Here is a 19,707-nt window from a genome sequence, read left to right as displayed (position 1 = left end):
AGTACCACTCGATTGAAGAACAAATCATCAACCAAGTGTCGTATTTTTAAATGTGTCATATTTTTGTCTCTAAAAAAAAATTATTACGGTAAGTTCCTACTGTTAAATCAATATGTATTTCTACCCTAAAAAAAAATCAATATGTATTTCTGAATGATTATTTTGCACAGAAGTTTCTCTGAAGTAGAAAAAAAAACCAAAAAAAAAAGGAAACAGGGTTTAAAGGGAGAATTACTAGGAGAACAAAAGAAGGGTGTTCCAAATTTCAAAAATGTTTCTGCAAATTGAGGTAAGGGGCAAAGTAATGCATACCTTATTAGGTGGTGAAGGGTTTATATATATATGAGGATGTATATTATGAGAATGGTAAAAATATATGAGAATATGAGAATGAATAATGGCCATAAGATTAAAAATTAAGGGCTAAGATTAAATATAACTTAAATAAGTCACTTGTATGTGATCCAATAATTTCTCTCTTCCCCCCAGCAATATCGATGTAGCTGTTCATATTCTCTCTCTCCCTACGGCAACGGCGGAAATCTCTCTCACCGGCGGCAACCATCTGACTCCCGGCGACCCATCTCTCTACCCGACAGCCGTCAGTCTCATTCTGCCAAATATCTCTTTTTTATGTGTTTATGTTTCCATCATCTCTTCTTCCTCAATCCATCAGATTCACTTATTGACTTATAATAACATCCATGATTTTAATTTGGTTATGGATCTGTAAATAAAAAACACATTTAGTTCTGGACAAATCTACACAAGCTGATGATTTTGCCAATGGAAGGAAGATGAACAAAAACAAGTTATCACTTTAAATTTTCTAATACAACCGGAAAATCCAAGAAACAATGAATGAATCTGATCTCTAATCAATTTAGAAATCAAAAGGAAAAAAAAATGATCTCTCTGTTAGATAATAAAATAATAGTCTATGTTATTAGGCCTGTTAGTTTAGAGTCCATTAGGTTTTATTATATATTCTTCAGTAACCTTTTTGTAATGTTAAGCTATTGGTATTCTATTGAAACCCTAGCCGTCTTTTTCTCTTTTCCTATTTGTGTATCTCTGATTCTAACATGGTATCAGAGCATGGTTCGATCCGCCTTGAACAACTCGTTGTTTCCGCTGTTGAGTTCCCAACAAAAAATTGGGAATATATTTGTTGCCGTTGAGTTTGTGTTGATGCGCTTTTGGTCTCTCTTGGTGTGATTTTTCCGTTGTGGTAAATTTTGGCTTGTATTATGAGATGAGTGTCTTGTGTCTTTGGATTTTTTTTGTGGCCACGAAGTGATTGTTTATGTGGGGTTGTTGTGCGTGTTTCTGTTGGACTATGTAGCTTTTTCTTGGCATTGTTATGGATTATGCAAATTCTTTGCAACAACAACTCAGTTAGTTATGATTCTTTGAACGGTGAAATTTGTTTCATTATTGGTTTGTAAAAAATAAAATAAAAAATTGTTGAATTGAAAGTTACGTTTGGTGTTAGCTAGTATTTTGAAAATCAAGACTTGTGTGGAGTTGATTTATTTTGGCAGCATTCTTCAAAGTAAAGGGTGAAAGACATATTTGATTTTGAATTACTTCATTGTGTAATTTGATTTTGAATTGGTGCGGGCACAGTAACTATTGGTTTGCAAAAGCATTTGGTTCGGCATGTCAGGACAGACACTTTGGTATTTTGCATTGCACTTCTCCCCCTATTGCACTTCTTCTGATTGCATTGCATTTCTCCCTATTGCACTTCTGATTGTATTGCACTTCTTCCTATTGCACTTCTTCTGATTGTATTGCACTTCTCCCCCTATTGCACTTCTTTTCTGATTGCATTGCACTTCTCCCCCTATTACACTTCTGATTGCATTGCACTCTCCCTCTATTGCACTTCTCTTCTGATTGCATTGCACTTCTCCCTATTGATTCTTATGATTAGTTTAGTTTGAATTTGTTCGATTGATCTGGTTTATGGTTAGCTTGGACTGCATTGGATTGGATGTTGGATTAATTTGATTTGGTTCTCCCCTCTTTGATGGTAAATTGTTGCGTTGATCGTGATCTTAATTTGGTTGATTTGTTGTCAGGGCTAATTTGTAACAAGCTTAAAGTTTAGTAAGCTTTAGCTTGAGGGGTGATGTTAGAAGTTTATTTTATTTGGTAGTTTATTTTATTTTCGTATTTTGTTTGACAAACTCATAATGCTTCTTGTTGATGCATCATGAGTTTGAGAGTAGGTGTTAGATAATAAAATAATAGTCTATGTTATTGGGCCTGTTAGTTTAGAGTCCATTAGGTTTTATTATATATTCTTCAGTAACCTTTTTGTAATGTTAAGCTATTGGTATTCTATTGAAACCCTAGCCGTCTTTTTCTCTTTTCCTATTTGTGTATCTCTGATTCTAACACTCTCCACCTTCTTCAGGACCTGCAAAACACAAGAACGCTGGAGACGGCGAGAAAAATGGCCGTCGGAACTGAGAAGAAGAAGGCGGCGGCGGAAAGCAGAAGGCGGCCGAAAAGGAGAAGAGCTGGAGAGATACTAGGAAGAAGAAGAAACGCGTAAAAATTCTGATAGTGGAGGAGAGAGAAAATTCAATGGGAATGATAATGGGAAATGACACATGACAAGCACATGACTCACTTAAGTGATGTTTTAATCCTAGACTTTCATTTGAATCCAATGGTTATTATTCATTCTCATATTCCCATATATCTTTATCATTCTCATAATATACATCCCATATATATATATATATATATATATATATATATATATATATATATATATATGTGTGTGTGTGTGTGTGTGTGTGTTGAATTGCCCCGAATTAATTATTTATTGTGATATGAGGATATACGATAATTAGTTAATGTGTTTGAGCATTTTGAATTTGCATTATAATCTTATTAATGTATTAGTATAATTTTGAAATTTGCATTTTGATCTGAACACATTTTGAATTTGTATTATGTATTATAATCTTACTTAATGTATTAGTATACTTACTATTCTAAATACAACATTTTGAATTTTATTTGGTGGTTTTAAATTCTTCATGTAATTAATTAACGAAGACTATTCTAGAAATAGGTTAGGTCTTTCCTATTTTAAAATTTGCTAGCTTGGCAGTTGAATTTATGTCCCCCATCTTTGTATTTTGGTTTCTTTCTTTTAATTTATTTATTTATTTCGATGTTGACATTAAAAAATATCTAAAAAAAAATACTTTATACCAATATAATTATATAAACAATTTATATGCTTGGATATTAATATCTAAAAAATCTAAAAATAAATCATTAAAATACATTATGTAAAAAAAAAATACAAAATTTTCAAACAAATTCTAGATTGAAATCTATGAAAAATTAAAATTACCACACAACTTTTATTTTTATTTTAAAAATATTTTTATTACTTTATTTTAAATATCGTTGTAAAATCTTTTTGGACTTAGGCCCTCATCATTATAAATAAATAAAAAAAGTTGGGCCAAACATACTCTTTGCTTAATTATTATGCGAGCATATTGTCTAGCATTTTCCCTTTTTTATGTTTACAATAAACTGCAGATCGAACCCAAAATTTTTAGCGTACGACTCAAACACCTCATCACCAGATCAAACCAAATGGCTTAACATTTTCTTTTATTTATTTTTTTGGTTTTTCACCACTAGTTGAATCTAGTTCGATGGTCAATTCTGACATCAAGTGGTTTCAGTCCCTCCTGATCGCAGTTGCGGGGGATCAAACTGCTCCTCTCTACCAAGTTCAGCATCAATCACCGAACTAATTTCATGAAAAACTACTCTCCCAATGAATTTGAGTATCAAAATTGAGCAATAGTATTTTCATCAATTTTGTTTTTTTGAGCAATTGTACAATTTTACAGATTTTTTTTTTACAATGAGGTGGGGAAACTTTTTTAAAATGAAAGTGGAACAAAAAAGAAATAAATTATGAAACAGAAATGTTATAGGGACACAAATCTTCCAACAAATATACAACACAAAGGGTATATTGGTCAATTTGCTCATCACGATATCTCCCACGTGACCTTCCTTTCAGATTTTATATTTTAATTTTTTTTTCCTTCTCTCTCACACCACCAAAACACGACCAAATCTCTAACCGTATATCGCACAATCCCCTCCGCCGTTCAATCACTCCTCTGCTGCCGTTCATTCTCCTTCACAGTTTAATCTCGAACCACAATCCGTCAAACCCTCCGCAGTCGAAGAACTACAACCCCTCCGTCGTTGTTCTTTGCTTTTCCAAGGTATGGAATAACTTCATCTCTCTACCTCTCCAATGTATTGATTGATTGCATGTTGTTTCTCTTTAGCTTGCTTTTATACTGCGTTTTCTAACTAATGGGTCAAACAAGAGATGAACTTGATGACAACACAATAATTTTTTAGTTAACCTTTGTGAAGTTCAATTTGCAATTTGTGGCATATAGCGAGGCTTAATTGAGAAATTAGGGTTAATTCCTTTTATTTGTCTTTTATATTAGGGAATAAATACACTTGTGGATACGTAATAGAGGAATTCAAAATATAAATAATAGGGAAAATTACACTCACCTCCCCTGAGGTCTATTAAAGGAGGGACTGCATCGGTTTTGTTTTGAGGTTTGTTGTAGTGGTCGTTTTGGTGTTTTTCTGGCTGTTGTACCGGTTGTTGCCTTGCTGTTTTTCTGTGGCTTGGTGCTGTGTTTAGATTGCGGGGTTGTGTTTGTGTATTACTGAGCTTCATGGTGTTTGTGTTTTTTGTTGGTGTGCACCAGTTTGTTGCAGCAGTGTGAATGTGTTTTTTGGCCTGGTTTTCTTCTATTTGCTTGTATGTCCTATTGGTTTAGGACTTAGGTAGTTAAGGGTAGTGTTTGATTTCGTTTTTCTTTTTGGTTTTGGCAATGTTGTTGGTGCCTTGGCTGCTGTGTATTCTTTTTTGCTTTATTCAGGTAGGTATTGTAGTAAAAATGAGTGTTCTAATAATATTGTCTTGTTTCAAAAAGAAATAACACTGCAATATTTGTGATAAATTGAATCTCATGGAAAATCAACAGAGATTAAATATGGGATCGAAATATACTTGGTCTGTAGTGAGTTAACGGTAAACTAATGGTCTTAGTAAAAAAGGGAGGTAGTTGTCTATTTGCAACACCTGATATTGTTGGTTTAAGTCAACACCAACTCTGCTCAACCATTTTGCATGATGTTTGATTAATGGAAATTGTAATGTGTTTTGTAGAATGCAAATATCATAATTTGGTGCTTTTATAATGTTATGGTGTGGTACTGATTAGGTGTTATAGTTAACTAATTTTCCATGTTTTATTCTTTCAGTCTTTTCCAACTTGCCCCCTGCATTGCAAACTACAAATTCCTTGTGTAGGTAATAGCTAACAGGTCAAAGATATTCATTGTAATGGAAATTGTTGTTGATAACATTGTATGGCGGTTTTTACCTTTATATGTGTTTTGAAGACCAAAATTCTTCACATCAACATTGTTCTTTAAAATCTCATTTTGTTGCTTTTGTTGTTAACTTGATCCAGGCACGCAATGGGTGGTTGAAAGAAGTTGAAGCAAGAAAATACTTTCAACAACTTATATGTGATGTGGATTACTGTCATAGTAGAGGTGTTTGTCACGGAGACCTAAAGGTGTTTATTACTTTCTCATTATGATGGTGCAATTGCATATCTCTAGTCATGTGGTGTTAGTCTTGATGATGTAAATTATATTATTACATATTTTTATTATTTGTTGTACATTTTGTGCAATTATGATTGTATTTTTTATGAAAGTTTAAGCACTGTAACGATCTGGATTAAAAAATCTGTGAATTTTTTTTTACTCATTTTAACAATTTGCGGGGGTTATAAACCCCCTCAAATTAACTCCCGCTATTTTATAGCTATACCAGTTGTTCCCCAAAACTCCTGGAATTATTTTATGGGAATCGATTAGGCGGAAGTTAATCAAACCCCTAGAAATGTGTGTCGTGTACGATTCCACTCTTGAACAAATAATGATATTTCTTGAAATTATTCACAATCTAGGTAAGGAGAGTTATGTGTAGATAAGTGGGGAGTTGGTGTACAAAGTTGGTTAAGAAGCTTAAAATCTTCCAAATTTAAAAAAATCATTCACATTTAACTTTGATTTAACTTTATCATCTACTAACAATCAGAAATGTGTGTCGTGTACAATTCCACTTTTGAACAAATAATGATAGTTTTTGAAATTATTCACGATCTAGGTGAGAGGAGTTATGTGTAGATACGTGGGGAGTCGGTGTATAAATTGGTTAAGAAGCTTAAAATCTTCCAAATTTGAAAAAATCATTCACATTTAACTTTGTTTTAACTTTATCATCTACTAACAATCAGAAATGTGTCTCGTGTACGATTCCACTCTTGAACAAATAATGATATTTCTTGAAATTATTCTCAATCTAGGTAAGGAGAGTTATGTGTAGATAAGTGGCGAGTCGGAGTACAAAGTTGGTTAAAAAGCTGAACATCTTCCAAATTTGAAAAAATCATTCACATTTAACTTTGTTTTAACTTTTTCATCTACTAACAATCAGAAATGTGTCTCGTGTACAATTCCACTCTTGAACAAATAATGTTATTCCTTGAAATTATTCAAAATCTAGGTGAGGGGAGTTATGTGTAGCTAAGTGGGGAGTTGGTGTACAAAGTTGGTTAAGAAGCTTAAAATCTTCCAAATTTGAAAAAATCATTCACATTTAACTTTGTTTTAACTTTATCATCTACTAACAATCAGAAATGTGTGTCGTGTACAATTTCACTCTTAAACAAATAATGATATTCCTTGAAATCAAAAACCCTTATAATAGAGGAAATTTGCTTAGTGCCTTAAAAGCACTGTTCACAAAATTTCTTGACACGTGGTTTGTTGTGTGTTTGCTTTCTTTGTTCAAGGCATGCCACCTGATTAGTTTTGCTTGAAATCCTTCAGTAATATTTTTCATAGGGAGTGTCCCACTCTTGTGTGGCCCAACATGTAGGTATGTAGGTTCTATTTTGATTTCGTTTTTGATTTATTTTTCATTCCTTTCATCTTATCTTGAAATTCAATTTGTCATTGCTCTCACAGTTTCACGTAATATGAAAACCAAGAATTGCAATTCTTTTTCTCTGTGAATCGTAGGATCGTTCATCGCTTTGAATTCCTTATACATTTATTCGTTTTTTTTCTTTTCAATTGCGATTTGTTTCCTTAATTTTTGCGTGGGTTTTTTTAAAGCTATGATTTTTATTTTTTTCCCAATTAAGATCTGTTTCGATTATATCCTGAATCCTTAGTTTAACACATTCATGCTTGATTTTTTTTATAAAGATTTTCGTTTAATTTTTGTTTTCAATTGTGAAGATTTTGTTTTTTAGGGTTTTTGTTTTTACTGGAAATTTGTTTTCGGATTTGATGGGTTGTACTTGAGATGATTGATTTGATTTCCAGGAGACTTTTTGGTTTTGTTTTATATCTTTGCATGTAATTTTTTTTACTTTATGTCTTCCTCCTTTGTATTCTTTTGCGCCGATTGATTCTATAGGTTTTACTTTGTTTATTTTGACATCTGTTATTAATGTGCTAGAAACAAAAGTCATCAATGTTTTTTAACTCTTTGTTATCCTTCTGATTTTATATTTTTGTATAAATATATCTAACAATTCAGTTCTGTAGATCAGTTTTTGTTTTTGTAGTGTTTGAGGGTTTAAGACTTTTGATTGAGTTTATTTGATATGGATAGAGCGTTTGATACACTTGCTTCTGTTTGTTCGGGTAAAGAATCATGGCGGATCAAAGTAAGGGTTCTTCGTTTATGGAATGTGTGCAGTTTTATGAAACCAGAGCAGGTTATCTCACTTGAAATGGTTTTGATTGATGAAAAGGTATCTAAATTTATGTTTGTTGTTGAATTATATCTGTTAATAAATTCTTTAATATTGTTCATACTTATAATTGGAGTTTTTTCCTTGAATTAATGGTTTGCAGGGTGTTAAGATCCATGCTTCTGTTCGTCGTCAATTGCTATATTTGTTTAATTTGAAGATTGTTGAAGGTGATGTTTATAAGATGTCGTTTTTCACTGTGTGTCCAGAATCTGGAATTTACCGAACTACTTCACACCAATTTAAACTTGATTTTGAGATCAAAACAAAAGTTCAGGCCTGTGAAGGTAAAACCATTGATCGGTTTGGATTGTCCCTTTGCACCATCGCACAGATTTCTGCTTATGGTCCTGCTCATAATTTCTTAGTTGGTTAGTTATCTTTTTGATTTTGTTGAATTTATTTTTTTGTTGGTTTGTTTGTTTCTTGATGTTTTATTGTGTTTTATGTTTAGATGTTGTTGGTCTTATTACTGGTATTTCTGCTGAGAGGGAGTATATTCGGGATGGTAAGGTTACTAGGATGATTGTGGTTGAGTTGACTGATAGTAGGTTCGTAATGTGTTTAAGTTTATTTGATATATGTTATTTTTTGATGGATGTAGATATTAATGTTTTTTAATTTTTGTTTGACCTGATTGTTATTTTTATCAGTGGAAAGTGTGAGTGTGCTTTGTTTGGTGGTTATGCTGATGATCTTAAAAAAATGGTTGGGAAGGTTGATCGTGGTTTGCCAATTCTTGTTCTTCAATTTGCCAAAATTAAGATTTTCAGGGGTAATAATTGTTTTTCTTGTTGTTTTAAATTGTTTTTGGGTCAACAAAGTTTATTCTCTATTTGGTTCAATTTATAGGAAAAGTATCTATTCAAAATGTTTTGAATGCTACTAGGATTTATTTTAATCCTTCAACACCAGAGGTTGTTTCTTTCAAGGAAAGGTTAGTGTTCATATTGATATCTTCTAATTTCAGTAAATTATTCCTTGCTGTGTAATTAATCATTTTTTGTTAAGTAGTCTTGCTGTTGATGGGCTCTTGGCTGGTGGTTTGATTCCTATTATTGGCCCTCATACTAAGGTGTCTTTTGAAGAAGATTTTTTGAGTAATTTTCCCAAAACTTCAATTGTTAAGTTAGTAGGTAAGGAAGAGGATGGTGTTTACATTGTTGGTGGTGTTGTTGTTGGGCTGGTTGATCCGGAAGATTGGTGGTATCCTTCATGTACTTGTCATAGAAGTGTTTCTGCTGACTCTGGTGCATATTACTGCAAACAGTGTGTGAAACATGTTTTTAAGATGGTTCCAAGGTTTGAGTTTTTTAGTTTTTATGTTTTTTATTGATTTTTGGTTGTATAAAGACTGTTAGTTTAGATTTGGTTTTGTTAGTTTTGATATGTAGGAATTGTTGACTTTTAGGTTTAGGGTTAAGATGATTGTTGATGATGGAACTGCTCAAGCTGTGTTTGTTGTTTTTGATGGCGATATGAGTATTTTGTGTGGAAAATCTTGCCATGAATTGGTTGCTTTGTCCAAGGTTTTGTTTACTAACACTACAACAAAAAAGGGGCTTTAATAGCACTTGTTTTGACTTTTAATAGCGCTTAAAAACGCTATTACTGATACCGCTATTATAGGTTCTGTACCTATAATAGCGCTTAAAAAAGCTATCATTTGTCTACATTTAATAGCGCTTATTTATAAAACCGCTATCGTACGTTGTTTTCTGCTTTCTTGGAAAGAGCTTTAATAGCGCTTTATTGTGAAACAGCTATTATAGGTCATATATTTAATAGCGCCCGTGCATAAAGCGCTATTATAGTCTTCAAATATACTAGCTTTAATAGCGCCCGCACCTACCTATAATAACGCTTTCTTGAATAAACGCTATTAAAAGTCTTTTTTAAAATAAAAAAAAAATCCATTTTTTTTATTAGGCTATACTTGAATACAAAAAAAAAAAGAGCCAACAAATTTCATTGATTATAATTAAACACCACATAAGACATTCGAAGAGGTACCATACAAAAGTATTGGTTAGAAAATATGTTACTCAAATCTCTTTACAAGTTACTAGAATACAATGGATATCTTCAAATCCAAATATAATTTACATTTAAACTAAGGGTCATGTTAACTTGTGCCCTAAGGGCACATGTTAAGCTACCTAAAAATAGAAATATATAGCATTTAATGATACAAAGAATTTAATGTTTAGAGAATTGAATACAACACAAGTTCAATAAATATTTTCCACATTTATCTTCTTAACATGTGCCTTAAGGGCACAAGTTAACATTCTCCTTAAACTAATCAGTATATGAATTACAGAGCATTAAATGCATTGCTAAGCATTGATAAAGCCAAAATTCGAAAGCATGCCTTCACGAACAGTCCATATTCCTGCACAAACTCAGCTTCAGACCCTCCACTTCGAAATCATGCCTAGACCTCAATATAACTCTGAATTCCACCAAATCGACACCCAGACGAAGATAATTTCGTTAGCTATCCATAGAAACAAACCACACTAAGTTCAGAGTTACACAGAGAGATTTATTACCGTTTGAGTGGAGCCCTGTCCCAAATACGGATTTTACACAACTTAAGCAATTCCTCTTGTTTTCTTGTTCCATCAACAGTCCTTCCAAGCTCCGACCTTCAATTCTTTTCTCCATTTCAATCAGTTCCCTAACACTTTCAATTACCCCAATTTACAGAGTATGTGTACATGCAATTGACCCCAAATGAGTGAAGGCTTTAAGGGTGAGTTTAGTGTTCATAAAAAGAGGGAAAGAGAGTGGAATTGAAATTACTAATTTTACCTTAGCTTTTAATACTCAAAACCAGCAGATTAAGATTGTTTCCAACACATGCAACCCTTTGGCCATGAGAGCACATGAAACTGGTTCAAGGTGTGGAGAGGAGAGAATCACGTTGCCTGAGAGAGAGAAAAGCAAGGGAAAGGTGAGTTCATGAAGAAGGGCAAATGAATCTGAAGCTACACATGCATTTCTCTTTGGTTGAGATTTGGATTTTTGTGTGGGGTGGAGTTAAGAAAGGGAATGAACGGACAGAGAAGAAAGAAGGGAATGGGTCTTCACTATACTGATGTTTGCTTCCTCCCAATACATACCTGTAATACTAGTCTTACTAGTAATGATACTTGTCCACTATACCCTCCAACTTATTACTAAAACATGTTTATGCCTTTGAACTATCTCATACTTTGATCAATAATTCTTCAAGTAACTTCAATCACCATTTCTAATTAATATTACTTATTTTAATTAAAGTCGGGTTGTTACACTTCATGACTGTAATAATAGAATGAGGTTACTATTGCAGCAACCATGGTAGAATGCAAATGATAACAGAACCAGTTGATTATGAATCTAAAGAAGGGGATTTTACCTCGAGAGTAGCAAGGATATACCTGAAGCCAAATGTAAGATGAAGTAAATAAATAACACTTGCAAACCACAAAACAGAAGAAAAGTAGAGAAGACAAGACCTGCCACCATCTTGTTTCTTACATTGTACCTGTTCAAACTTAAAATAGAGCAATTATACTTAATACTATTCAATTCCAACATTCTTCGGCTCCCTGGTAACCACTTAATCTTAACTATCTTTTGATTTTCTATAGAAGAATCACAGTTTATATCAAAGAAAGAATCTAGAAACACACACACACCAATACAGTTTCACATAAAACTAAAAGATGTATACTTCTATATATCTGATTAACAAAGCTTATTCTCAAATTCACAAAGCACAAAATACACTGTGCCTCAAAACAGAAGCACTGCAAGGCCAATAAAACACACATAGTAACGACCAGCAGGCACCGGAAGAAGCATATACAGGGACCAAAAAAACACCCAAAAAGAAAGTAATAGCAGGCCTCTTCGACGAACAACAACAAGAACAACAAAATTGAGAAAGCTGCTAGTTACCATACCTAATCATAAAGGACGACATCCTAGTAGTGATGTCAACACAGCTGTAATATATGGCAACCACAAACAAACCAAAACTACCCATTCTCAATACATACCACAAACACCAACCACACACCTAAATTGTAAGGCACCAAAAACCAGCCAAAGATACAACATTTCTAGCACCAAATGCCCAAGATGGAGACAAAAAAACAGAAGGCACACTAAAAAAAGCTAGCTACATCCAAACAAAGTACCCCTCTCTAAAGCTACAAAAACAAATCCAATACAAAACTCTAATGCAGTCCGAATAGCAAAAAAACACAGGCAGTAGCTACACATCAAAAAATTGTAGCAACACAAAATATAGAACAGCTGTAGCTAAAACACTAAGCATCACAGCTTGAAGATTTTGTTTGCCAAATTCACAACTTCTAAAGCATGATAAGAAATCAAACATTGTAGGCATAGTTTTTTTTTTTTTTTTGACTAAATGGTAAGCATGGTCTTATCCTCCATTTAATTTGATTTCAAAGCATCTTTTTCTAAAGTTCTAATTCTAATATATATCAAATATATTCTTTGTAAATATGAAGTTCAATACACATGATGGGCATAATAGGCTCACTAGTCCAAATATGAAAAATAACAAACCACAAATACAAAACAATCGCTTTAAACCCTAAATTAATTGTAGTAACAAACCACAAACCAATCACCTAAAACCCTAAATCAATTGTAGTAACATACCACAAAGAGCAAAAGTGGAGGAAGAAGAGGCATCCTGCAGTAGTCAGAGCTAAAAAATTCAAAGAAATCTGCAATTGAACATAGGGCTCAAGAATAGAAACTTTATAAGTACAGAGAGATGAAGAAATATATATTAGCCACCCATCAAAGCCTAAATGAACAGCAAGCTCTGCCAGACGTTCTGCATACATTTGTGCAGACTCCTTTGTTGAAAGTAGTATATCACAGTTAGCCTTTCTCTCATCCCATTCAGTGATGAAAGTCCCCAACACCTAAAATATCAAATATGTATGAGCAGCCTAAAGCAGAAAAATCAATCCTACCCCCCACCCTGCCAAACAAATTAACCCTTAATTAGAGATGAATATGTTCCAATGAACTAAAGATAAGTGCAATTAAAAATCTACTAGCCTGATATGGAACAACCAGAAGTGGAATTAAAAATCTACTAGCCTGATATGGAACAATGAACTAAAGATAAGTGCAATTAAAAATCACAATTTAATATTTTCCACTAAACATGTTCAACAACACCAGCACTGCAGTTGAAAAAATCACATCCAAATAGCCAACACTCAAAAACAACTTTGTCTACTAAATTAAATCAATTTTGCAAATTCAATTTTCTCAAACTTCTATAATGTGAGCTATATCCAACATATACTGTAACTTATCCCTAAGCATACCTTAATGACAACAATTTGAGTTGTAAGAGCACGGCGACGAAGAGAATTTATGGGTTATGGGATAGGGTTCACAGTGGTTTCTGGGTTCTTGGATATTAGGATTGACGAGGGTGATTGGAGAAGATGAGTGTGATTTGAGAAGAGGAACGATTAATGGGAAACGATTGCTCTAACTTCGATTTCTCTGAGTTCTGATTGCTCTGAGTTTGATTATAGAGGAACGATTTCTATCGAAGTTCGATCCTTTAAGTTTGAAGCTAGAAGACGATTGATTTCGAATCTATGGTTTGAGTTCAATGTTTCCTAGGAATGGTTTGAAAGAAGCTAGAAGAAGTTGATTTTGTTTCTAGGATTTGAGTTCTATGTTTGCTGGAAGTGGTTTGAAGATCGTGGGATTGAGATTGGGAGTGCGAAAATTTGATAGATCTCTGTTTTTTTTTTTTAATTATTATTTAATTAATATATTATATTATTATTGTTAGCAACAAGGGGTCAAGGGTTCGAGACCCACCCACGACAGGTTTTTATTTATGAATTTCATCTACTATAGCGGTTACGTAAAATGCGCTATTATAAGGTATCAACTTTAATAGCACTTTTTCAGAAGTGCTATTATAAAGCTGCGCGTTTATGGCTTTAATAGCGGTTTTTAACAAAACGCTATTATAGTATACTTTGGTTCAAGGATTTAACAGCGCTTTTCCCAAAAGCGCTATAGTAAGGCCTCCGATTTATGTTTTAATAGCGCTTTTTCAATAAGCGCTATTAAATGGGCGCTATTAAAACTCCTTTTTGTAGTAGTGTAACATCTCACTGAGTTTTTTGTGTAAAGTTTTATGGTTTTTAGTTTTGTGGTGGTTTTAAATTTTTATATTATTATCCAATTTGGTTATAGGCTGCAAATGCTCCTTCTTATCCTGCTGAAATAGATTTGGTTAAAGGGATGAAGTTGTTGCTTAAAGTGGAGAAAAGGTCTTCTGGTATACTTCTTTCTGATGATTCTTTCAGGGTGAAGAGAATATGCACTGATTTGTCTATAATTGATGTCTTTGATTCAGTAAGAAAGTTTTGTTCATTTGGTATTTGTTTTCCATGTAAAGATTTAGTAATTTTACTAATTGTATTTGTTTGTTTTTGTTTTCTGTTTGGTTTTGATTCCATTAAGTTGATGGGTAATGTTCATTCTGGTTCTGATGATGACCAAAATATTGAAGGAGAGTATGTTGATAATACTCCTGTTGCTGATTCTGCTGGTAACTTGATTACTTTGCCCATACCTGTTAATCCTGTGGAAGTAAACTCTGTAGGTTATTTGATTCCTTTTAGTCTATGTTTGGTGTTTATTAGTATTTAATGATAACGCTAATTAATTTTTTAATGATTTTATTTACTCTGTGTTTAAGGTTGTTACTGGGGATGTTTACCCTGAGGTTGTGAATTTGGGCGATGATTCTGATAGTGGAATAGACTGGTTTGTTCCTGGGTGTGGTGGGTTGCAGGCTAATAAAGTTGGTTCCATTAAGCGGAATCTGCTATCTGCTTTTTCCGATTGTGATGACGCTCCCTCTAGCACTTTGAAGCTCACCAAGTCTTCTAAAAATTAGGCTTCCTGATATGTATTTGAATTTGCTGATCCTGTTCTTTGAATAATTGTGTTGGTTAGTTAATTTTCATTCCAAGTATTGTAATATAAGTATTGTTCTGATACATTCAGCTACCTATGGTGCATTTGTTTTTTGTGTTTGGTCTTGTGTTGGTTAATTGTTAATGTAATGTGTATCACGATCAGCAGTAGCCTATTGTATTTGGTTAATGTATCTTTCCAACTTTGTAATATAAGAAAATTCCCACTCTATTTGTTGTCTTTGTGGAGTTATAAGGTTCAAAAAAGATGTTGATTTTGTTAGTTGCATATTATTTTGGAGTAGTTTGTTTGTGAATGGTTATTTAATTAAATGATTTGTTGAAATTTTTGTATCATGTAACATTATTTAATTAATATGTTAAATTTAGAAGTTCTTTAATATAAGATATATTTTTCATAAATTTCAGATATTTTTTTATTTATTTTATTTTAATTGAAATAGATCACACTTTATATATGTTTATATATATATATATATATATATATATATATATATATATATATATATATATATATATATATATTAATTTTCGCTTGCGCTATTTTTACTCATCCCATATCATCGATTTTCTAGCGCCCTGTATTTTTACTCATTCGCTACCTACGATTGTTTTGCGCGTTATTTTTTTATTTATCTCCTATGTATGACTTTCTAGCGCGGCCTATTTTTACCCATGCCCTATTTACGATTTTACTTATAAGTTTATCGCACCGTATTTTAATGTATTCGGTACTTACAAATTTCTCACGCGCCATATTTTTACTCATCTGGTACTTGCGACTTTCTTGCGCGCAATATTTTTACTCATGCGCTACGTGCGATTTTCTCGCGCTCCCAATATTTACTCATTTAATATGTACAATTTTCTCTCCCGCTCTATTTTTATTCATCCGCTTCTCACGTTCCCTATTTTCACTCATTCGCTACGTACCACTTTCTCGTGTTCCTTATTTTTACTTATCCGCTACGTACGAATTTCTGGCGCGCCTTATTTTTAGTCACGTGCTACCGATGATTTTCTTGTGCGGCATATTTTTACTCATTCGCTGCTTTCAATTTTCTCAGGTGCTTTATTTTTACTCATCCGCTATCTACGACTTTTTCGTGTGCCCTATTTTTATTCATCTGCTACTTACGAATTTCTAGCGCGCCCTATTTTTACTCATTTGGTAAATTTAACTTAATTTTTAATTTTTTTTATATCGACAATTGTATTAAACATATTATTTCTGATATTAGTGTAATTATTTATTTAATTGTTCGGTTTTATTTATTTTCTTATGTGTTTTTTTAATTAATTTGGGCTTTTAATTGATGTATCAATAATAGGTTAGGGTCCATCTCATCACTTTTTAATTTATTAATTAAAGGAGTATATAATAATATTTTGGGATCAAAAGGAAACCTTAAATTTGTTTGTGTTTTTCCTCTAAAACGTTATTTTTATTTGTTCTTCATCTTACGAGAGTTTATTCGTTCCCTTTTTGAACAATTCAGGTGGTATTCTTCTTCTGCTTCCGCGATTTCGCCTCCCAGGTACTCTATAACCCAGATTTCGTGTTGATTATTGCGATTTATTGTTCGATTTGTGTTGTTTTTTTTTAAATGGGTATTTAGTGTTTGCTCTTAGGTTATAAGAACTTGAATATTTTGGTACTTTCTGTTTGATTTTAATTTCGTGGATCTGTTGGTTATTGTTAATTGTGTCTGTGTGTTTTTGGTAAGATTAAATATCCTCATAATGTAACTGTGGGTCTTTGTTAACTTTGCTACTCATATAAGTTTTTGATAGTGATTTTTTTGTTAGGTTTTTTACAACTATACGAACTTTGATTTTGCTACAGATTCGTTTTGTCGTCAATGCATTAAATTTTTTGATGACGATTACTGTTCATACTCTTTTTTTGGTGCTTTTTATGTTTGTTTTCTTTGCATTTAATTGCTTGTCATTAATCCAAGTTTTGTTGTGTGGCAGTCCCATCCAAACTTTTCAATGGTGGGACTTTTTGTTTTCTTTCAAGTATTTGATTTTGTCTTTGTCTTTAAGCAAATATTCTGGATTTATGTTAAAGTCTTTAGACTAATTTGTGTATGAAGTGTTTTTTCGTCTTATATGGGTATATGTGTAATGAGGTTGTTATTTTCCCTCCATGATTTTGTTTGAACTTTTAGTGTTTGGTTCATTTTTTTTCAGCTTCTATTTATACCCTGTTTTGTTTTCATTTCTATCACAGTCTTTGGTTTATTTCTAAGTGTTTTTTATAAACATTAAGTGGTTCCAGAATGGTGTTTGATAACAATGTCTCTCCTTTTTGCACTTCAAATCATGATATACTTTGTTTTCTTGATGGTCAAAAGATTTTAAAATTAATAGACTTGGTGTCACTAAAAGAAGAATCCGTTGCTTTTGTTATTGGATGTTTTTTTGGAATATGTCATGGAATTGTCAAGCAGCTAGGCTGTTATCCAAGGTTGTTAATAGATATTGTGATTGAATATTTTTCATCTTTTTATATTGTGTTTTGAATGTATTCCTTTATCTATTCAGGCTTTGTCTTGAAGTTAATGTTGGTGATGAGTTGGACGAAATTGATTTTATTCTCCGTGATGATGTTGTTAAGAAATTTGCTCCATTGACCTGCATGAAATTAGAAGAAGAGGTTAGGTTTATGTTATTTATTGGTTTAATATATTTTAGTGTGGTGTAGTTACTATTTTTGGTATATTCTATTAATGTAATATGAATTTATTTTTGTTAACAGAATGGATCTGCCACTATTTATCCCCATGAATTGGAACAATATTTTGGTGATCCTATTCTTTTTAAAGTCAGGAAAGTATATGGTTGTGATTCCTGCAGTAGTATTACTCTTGAAGTGTTGGATATTCTTATTGGTGATAATCTCTTGGATATCTACTATAATCCTAGGCATATTCTTTATGATGGGAATGTAATTTTTATTGTCCTCTTATTCTTTTTGTTTTATATTAGAATCTATACTATGGGAATGTTTATTTGTTTTGATTTTGTTATTGTGTTTTGCAGGAATTTCTAGATGGATCCTTGAAACCTTATGTTTCTCTTTCCCAAGAGTTAACACGTGTTTCAAGTGGTCATGTAATTCCCGAAGTTATTGTTCCTTTTATTCAGTCTTCTCTGCCCTCCAATTGTCCAGTGTTGGATGATTTTATTGGAAATATTGGAGTTATGAGATTAAGTGATTTGGGAAATTTAAAAGATGATTCAGTTGCTATTATTGTTGGTTGGTATGATTCTGTGTTTGAGGGAATTGACCTGTGGTATCCAGATGAGAAAGATACTAACCATCCAAGGTTGTTTGGGTTTTTGTTTGTTTCTTATAGAGTTTAATATATATTATTAAAATTAGTTATGCATAATTTAGTTTTTATATAATGTTGAAGCAATTTGTGTAGATTTCGTTTGAAGATTAAAGTGGGCGATGAAACCAGAGTTGATGTTTTTGTTCTATTTGATGAAGATGTTAAAAGAGTTGGATTTGAAACTTGTGCTTTGTTGGCTTCCATTGTAAGTTTCATCTTTGAGTTTTTTATTTTATTTTATTTTGTTAGGTGCATTCTTTAAATGACAGTATGACTTTATTGTTTTTATTGTTAATCATTGTTTATAGGGTGAAAATGCTACTATGTATCCTAATGAAATGGATGTTTTTTATGGTGATCCAATGCTTTTTAAAGTCCTCAAGAAAGCTGGTTATGTTGCTGAAGGTTCTAAGATTTATGAAATTGTTGGAATGCTGTTTGATCCATTGATATTGGATAAATTTTTCGAATGTTATATGCCCTCTTATGGAGTTATTGAATCTGTTGGTGGTAATGAATCTCCCCTTAAAATTTTTGATGGTTTTTCTTCCTTTGAAGATTTTGAAGATTTGATTGATGATTTAGTTCCTCTTTCAAACAAGAGAAAGAGTGACACTACTTCTCAAGCCCTTTGTTCACCTCATTCAAGTTCTTCTTCCAAACGTTTCAAGAATATTTAGATCATGTAGTACTTTTTATCTAATTTTATGTTAGGTCTTTTTTGTTATAAATTTGTTTGTTGCTAATTATTTTTGTATTCTCTTTTGTTTTTCAATTGTTGAACTATGTAATGGATGGTATTTAGTTTGTAATACAAGTTATAGTTAAGTTGTTTATCTTATTGTAGTCATGTTGGCTAATTTTGGAAATGAATTTGTTATGAAAATGGTGTTCTCTAGCTGGTAGTCTTTTAATATTTGAATATCATTATGGACTAAGGCGTTTTTTTTATATATCCTATAGTTCAATCATGTATAATAATGAAAAATTTGTAAGATTATGTTGTATCTAAAAAAATTTAGTTTGTATATTTTAATTAGGTTTCTATTTGATATATAGTTTATTAATAAAGTGATTTTATACATAGGGATTACTTAGTACATAGGTGACTTAGTTTTTGTTATAATTTTAAGTTTTAGTTCTATTCAATAGGGGATACACCAATAATAACTGGGTATTAGCAATCCACATTTTTTCTTTTAATAGTTATCATTGTAATAAAGAACATATAAAGAAGAGTTTTTATCACTCTCAGAAATTTTATTCACTTCATCAACTTCAAAATCTTCATCACCAGTTTTGTTTTCGTCACTACTATCATCAGAATCTTCTTCATAGTGTTCCTCAACTTCAAAATCTTCATCATTGGTTTCATTTTCTTCACTACTATCACCAGAATCATCTTCAGAGTTTTCT

General features: G+C 32.3%; 1 protein-coding gene and 1 long non-coding RNA gene across 5 annotated transcripts; one reads left to right on the top strand and one right to left on the bottom strand.

Moving 5' to 3' along the window:
* The first annotated feature begins 8,018 nt into the window (after positions 1-8,018).
* LOC123882846 lies at positions 8,019-15,167 on the top strand. The gene is made up of 9 exons (XM_045931483.1): positions 8,019-8,302; positions 8,386-8,482; positions 8,585-8,706; positions 8,784-8,868; positions 8,946-9,233; positions 9,343-9,460; positions 14,199-14,360; positions 14,469-14,606; positions 14,707-15,167. Exons 1-9 carry the CDS (start codon positions 8,116-8,118, stop codon positions 14,905-14,907), a joined length of 1,398 nt encoding a protein of 465 aa, XP_045787439.1. The 5' UTR covers positions 8,019-8,115; the 3' UTR covers positions 14,908-15,167.
* On the bottom strand, positions 10,234-13,719 carry LOC123882848. Of its 4 annotated transcripts, none has more exons than XR_006800003.1 (5): positions 13,304-13,719; positions 12,618-12,948; positions 11,338-11,466; positions 10,487-10,864; positions 10,234-10,386 (listed from the first exon to the last, which is right to left on the bottom strand). It is a non-coding gene; the product is annotated as an uncharacterized LOC123882848 (long non-coding RNA). The 4 variants fall into 4 exon arrangements; XR_006800002.1 differs by having other exon boundaries at positions 12,618-12,889; XR_006800005.1 differs by lacking the exons at positions 11,338-11,466; positions 12,618-12,948; positions 13,304-13,719 and adding an exon at positions 11,060-11,149.
* Positions 15,168-19,707: the final 4,540 nt, after the last annotated feature.

The sequence above is a fragment of the Trifolium pratense genome, linkage group LG5, assembly GCF_020283565.1.
Source record: "Trifolium pratense cultivar HEN17-A07 linkage group LG5, ARS_RC_1.1, whole genome shotgun sequence".
NCBI classification, from domain to species: domain Eukaryota; kingdom Viridiplantae; phylum Streptophyta; class Magnoliopsida; order Fabales; family Fabaceae; genus Trifolium; species Trifolium pratense.
Note: the sequence above shows the minus strand (reverse complement) of the source record. Positions and strands in the feature narration are given on the sequence as shown.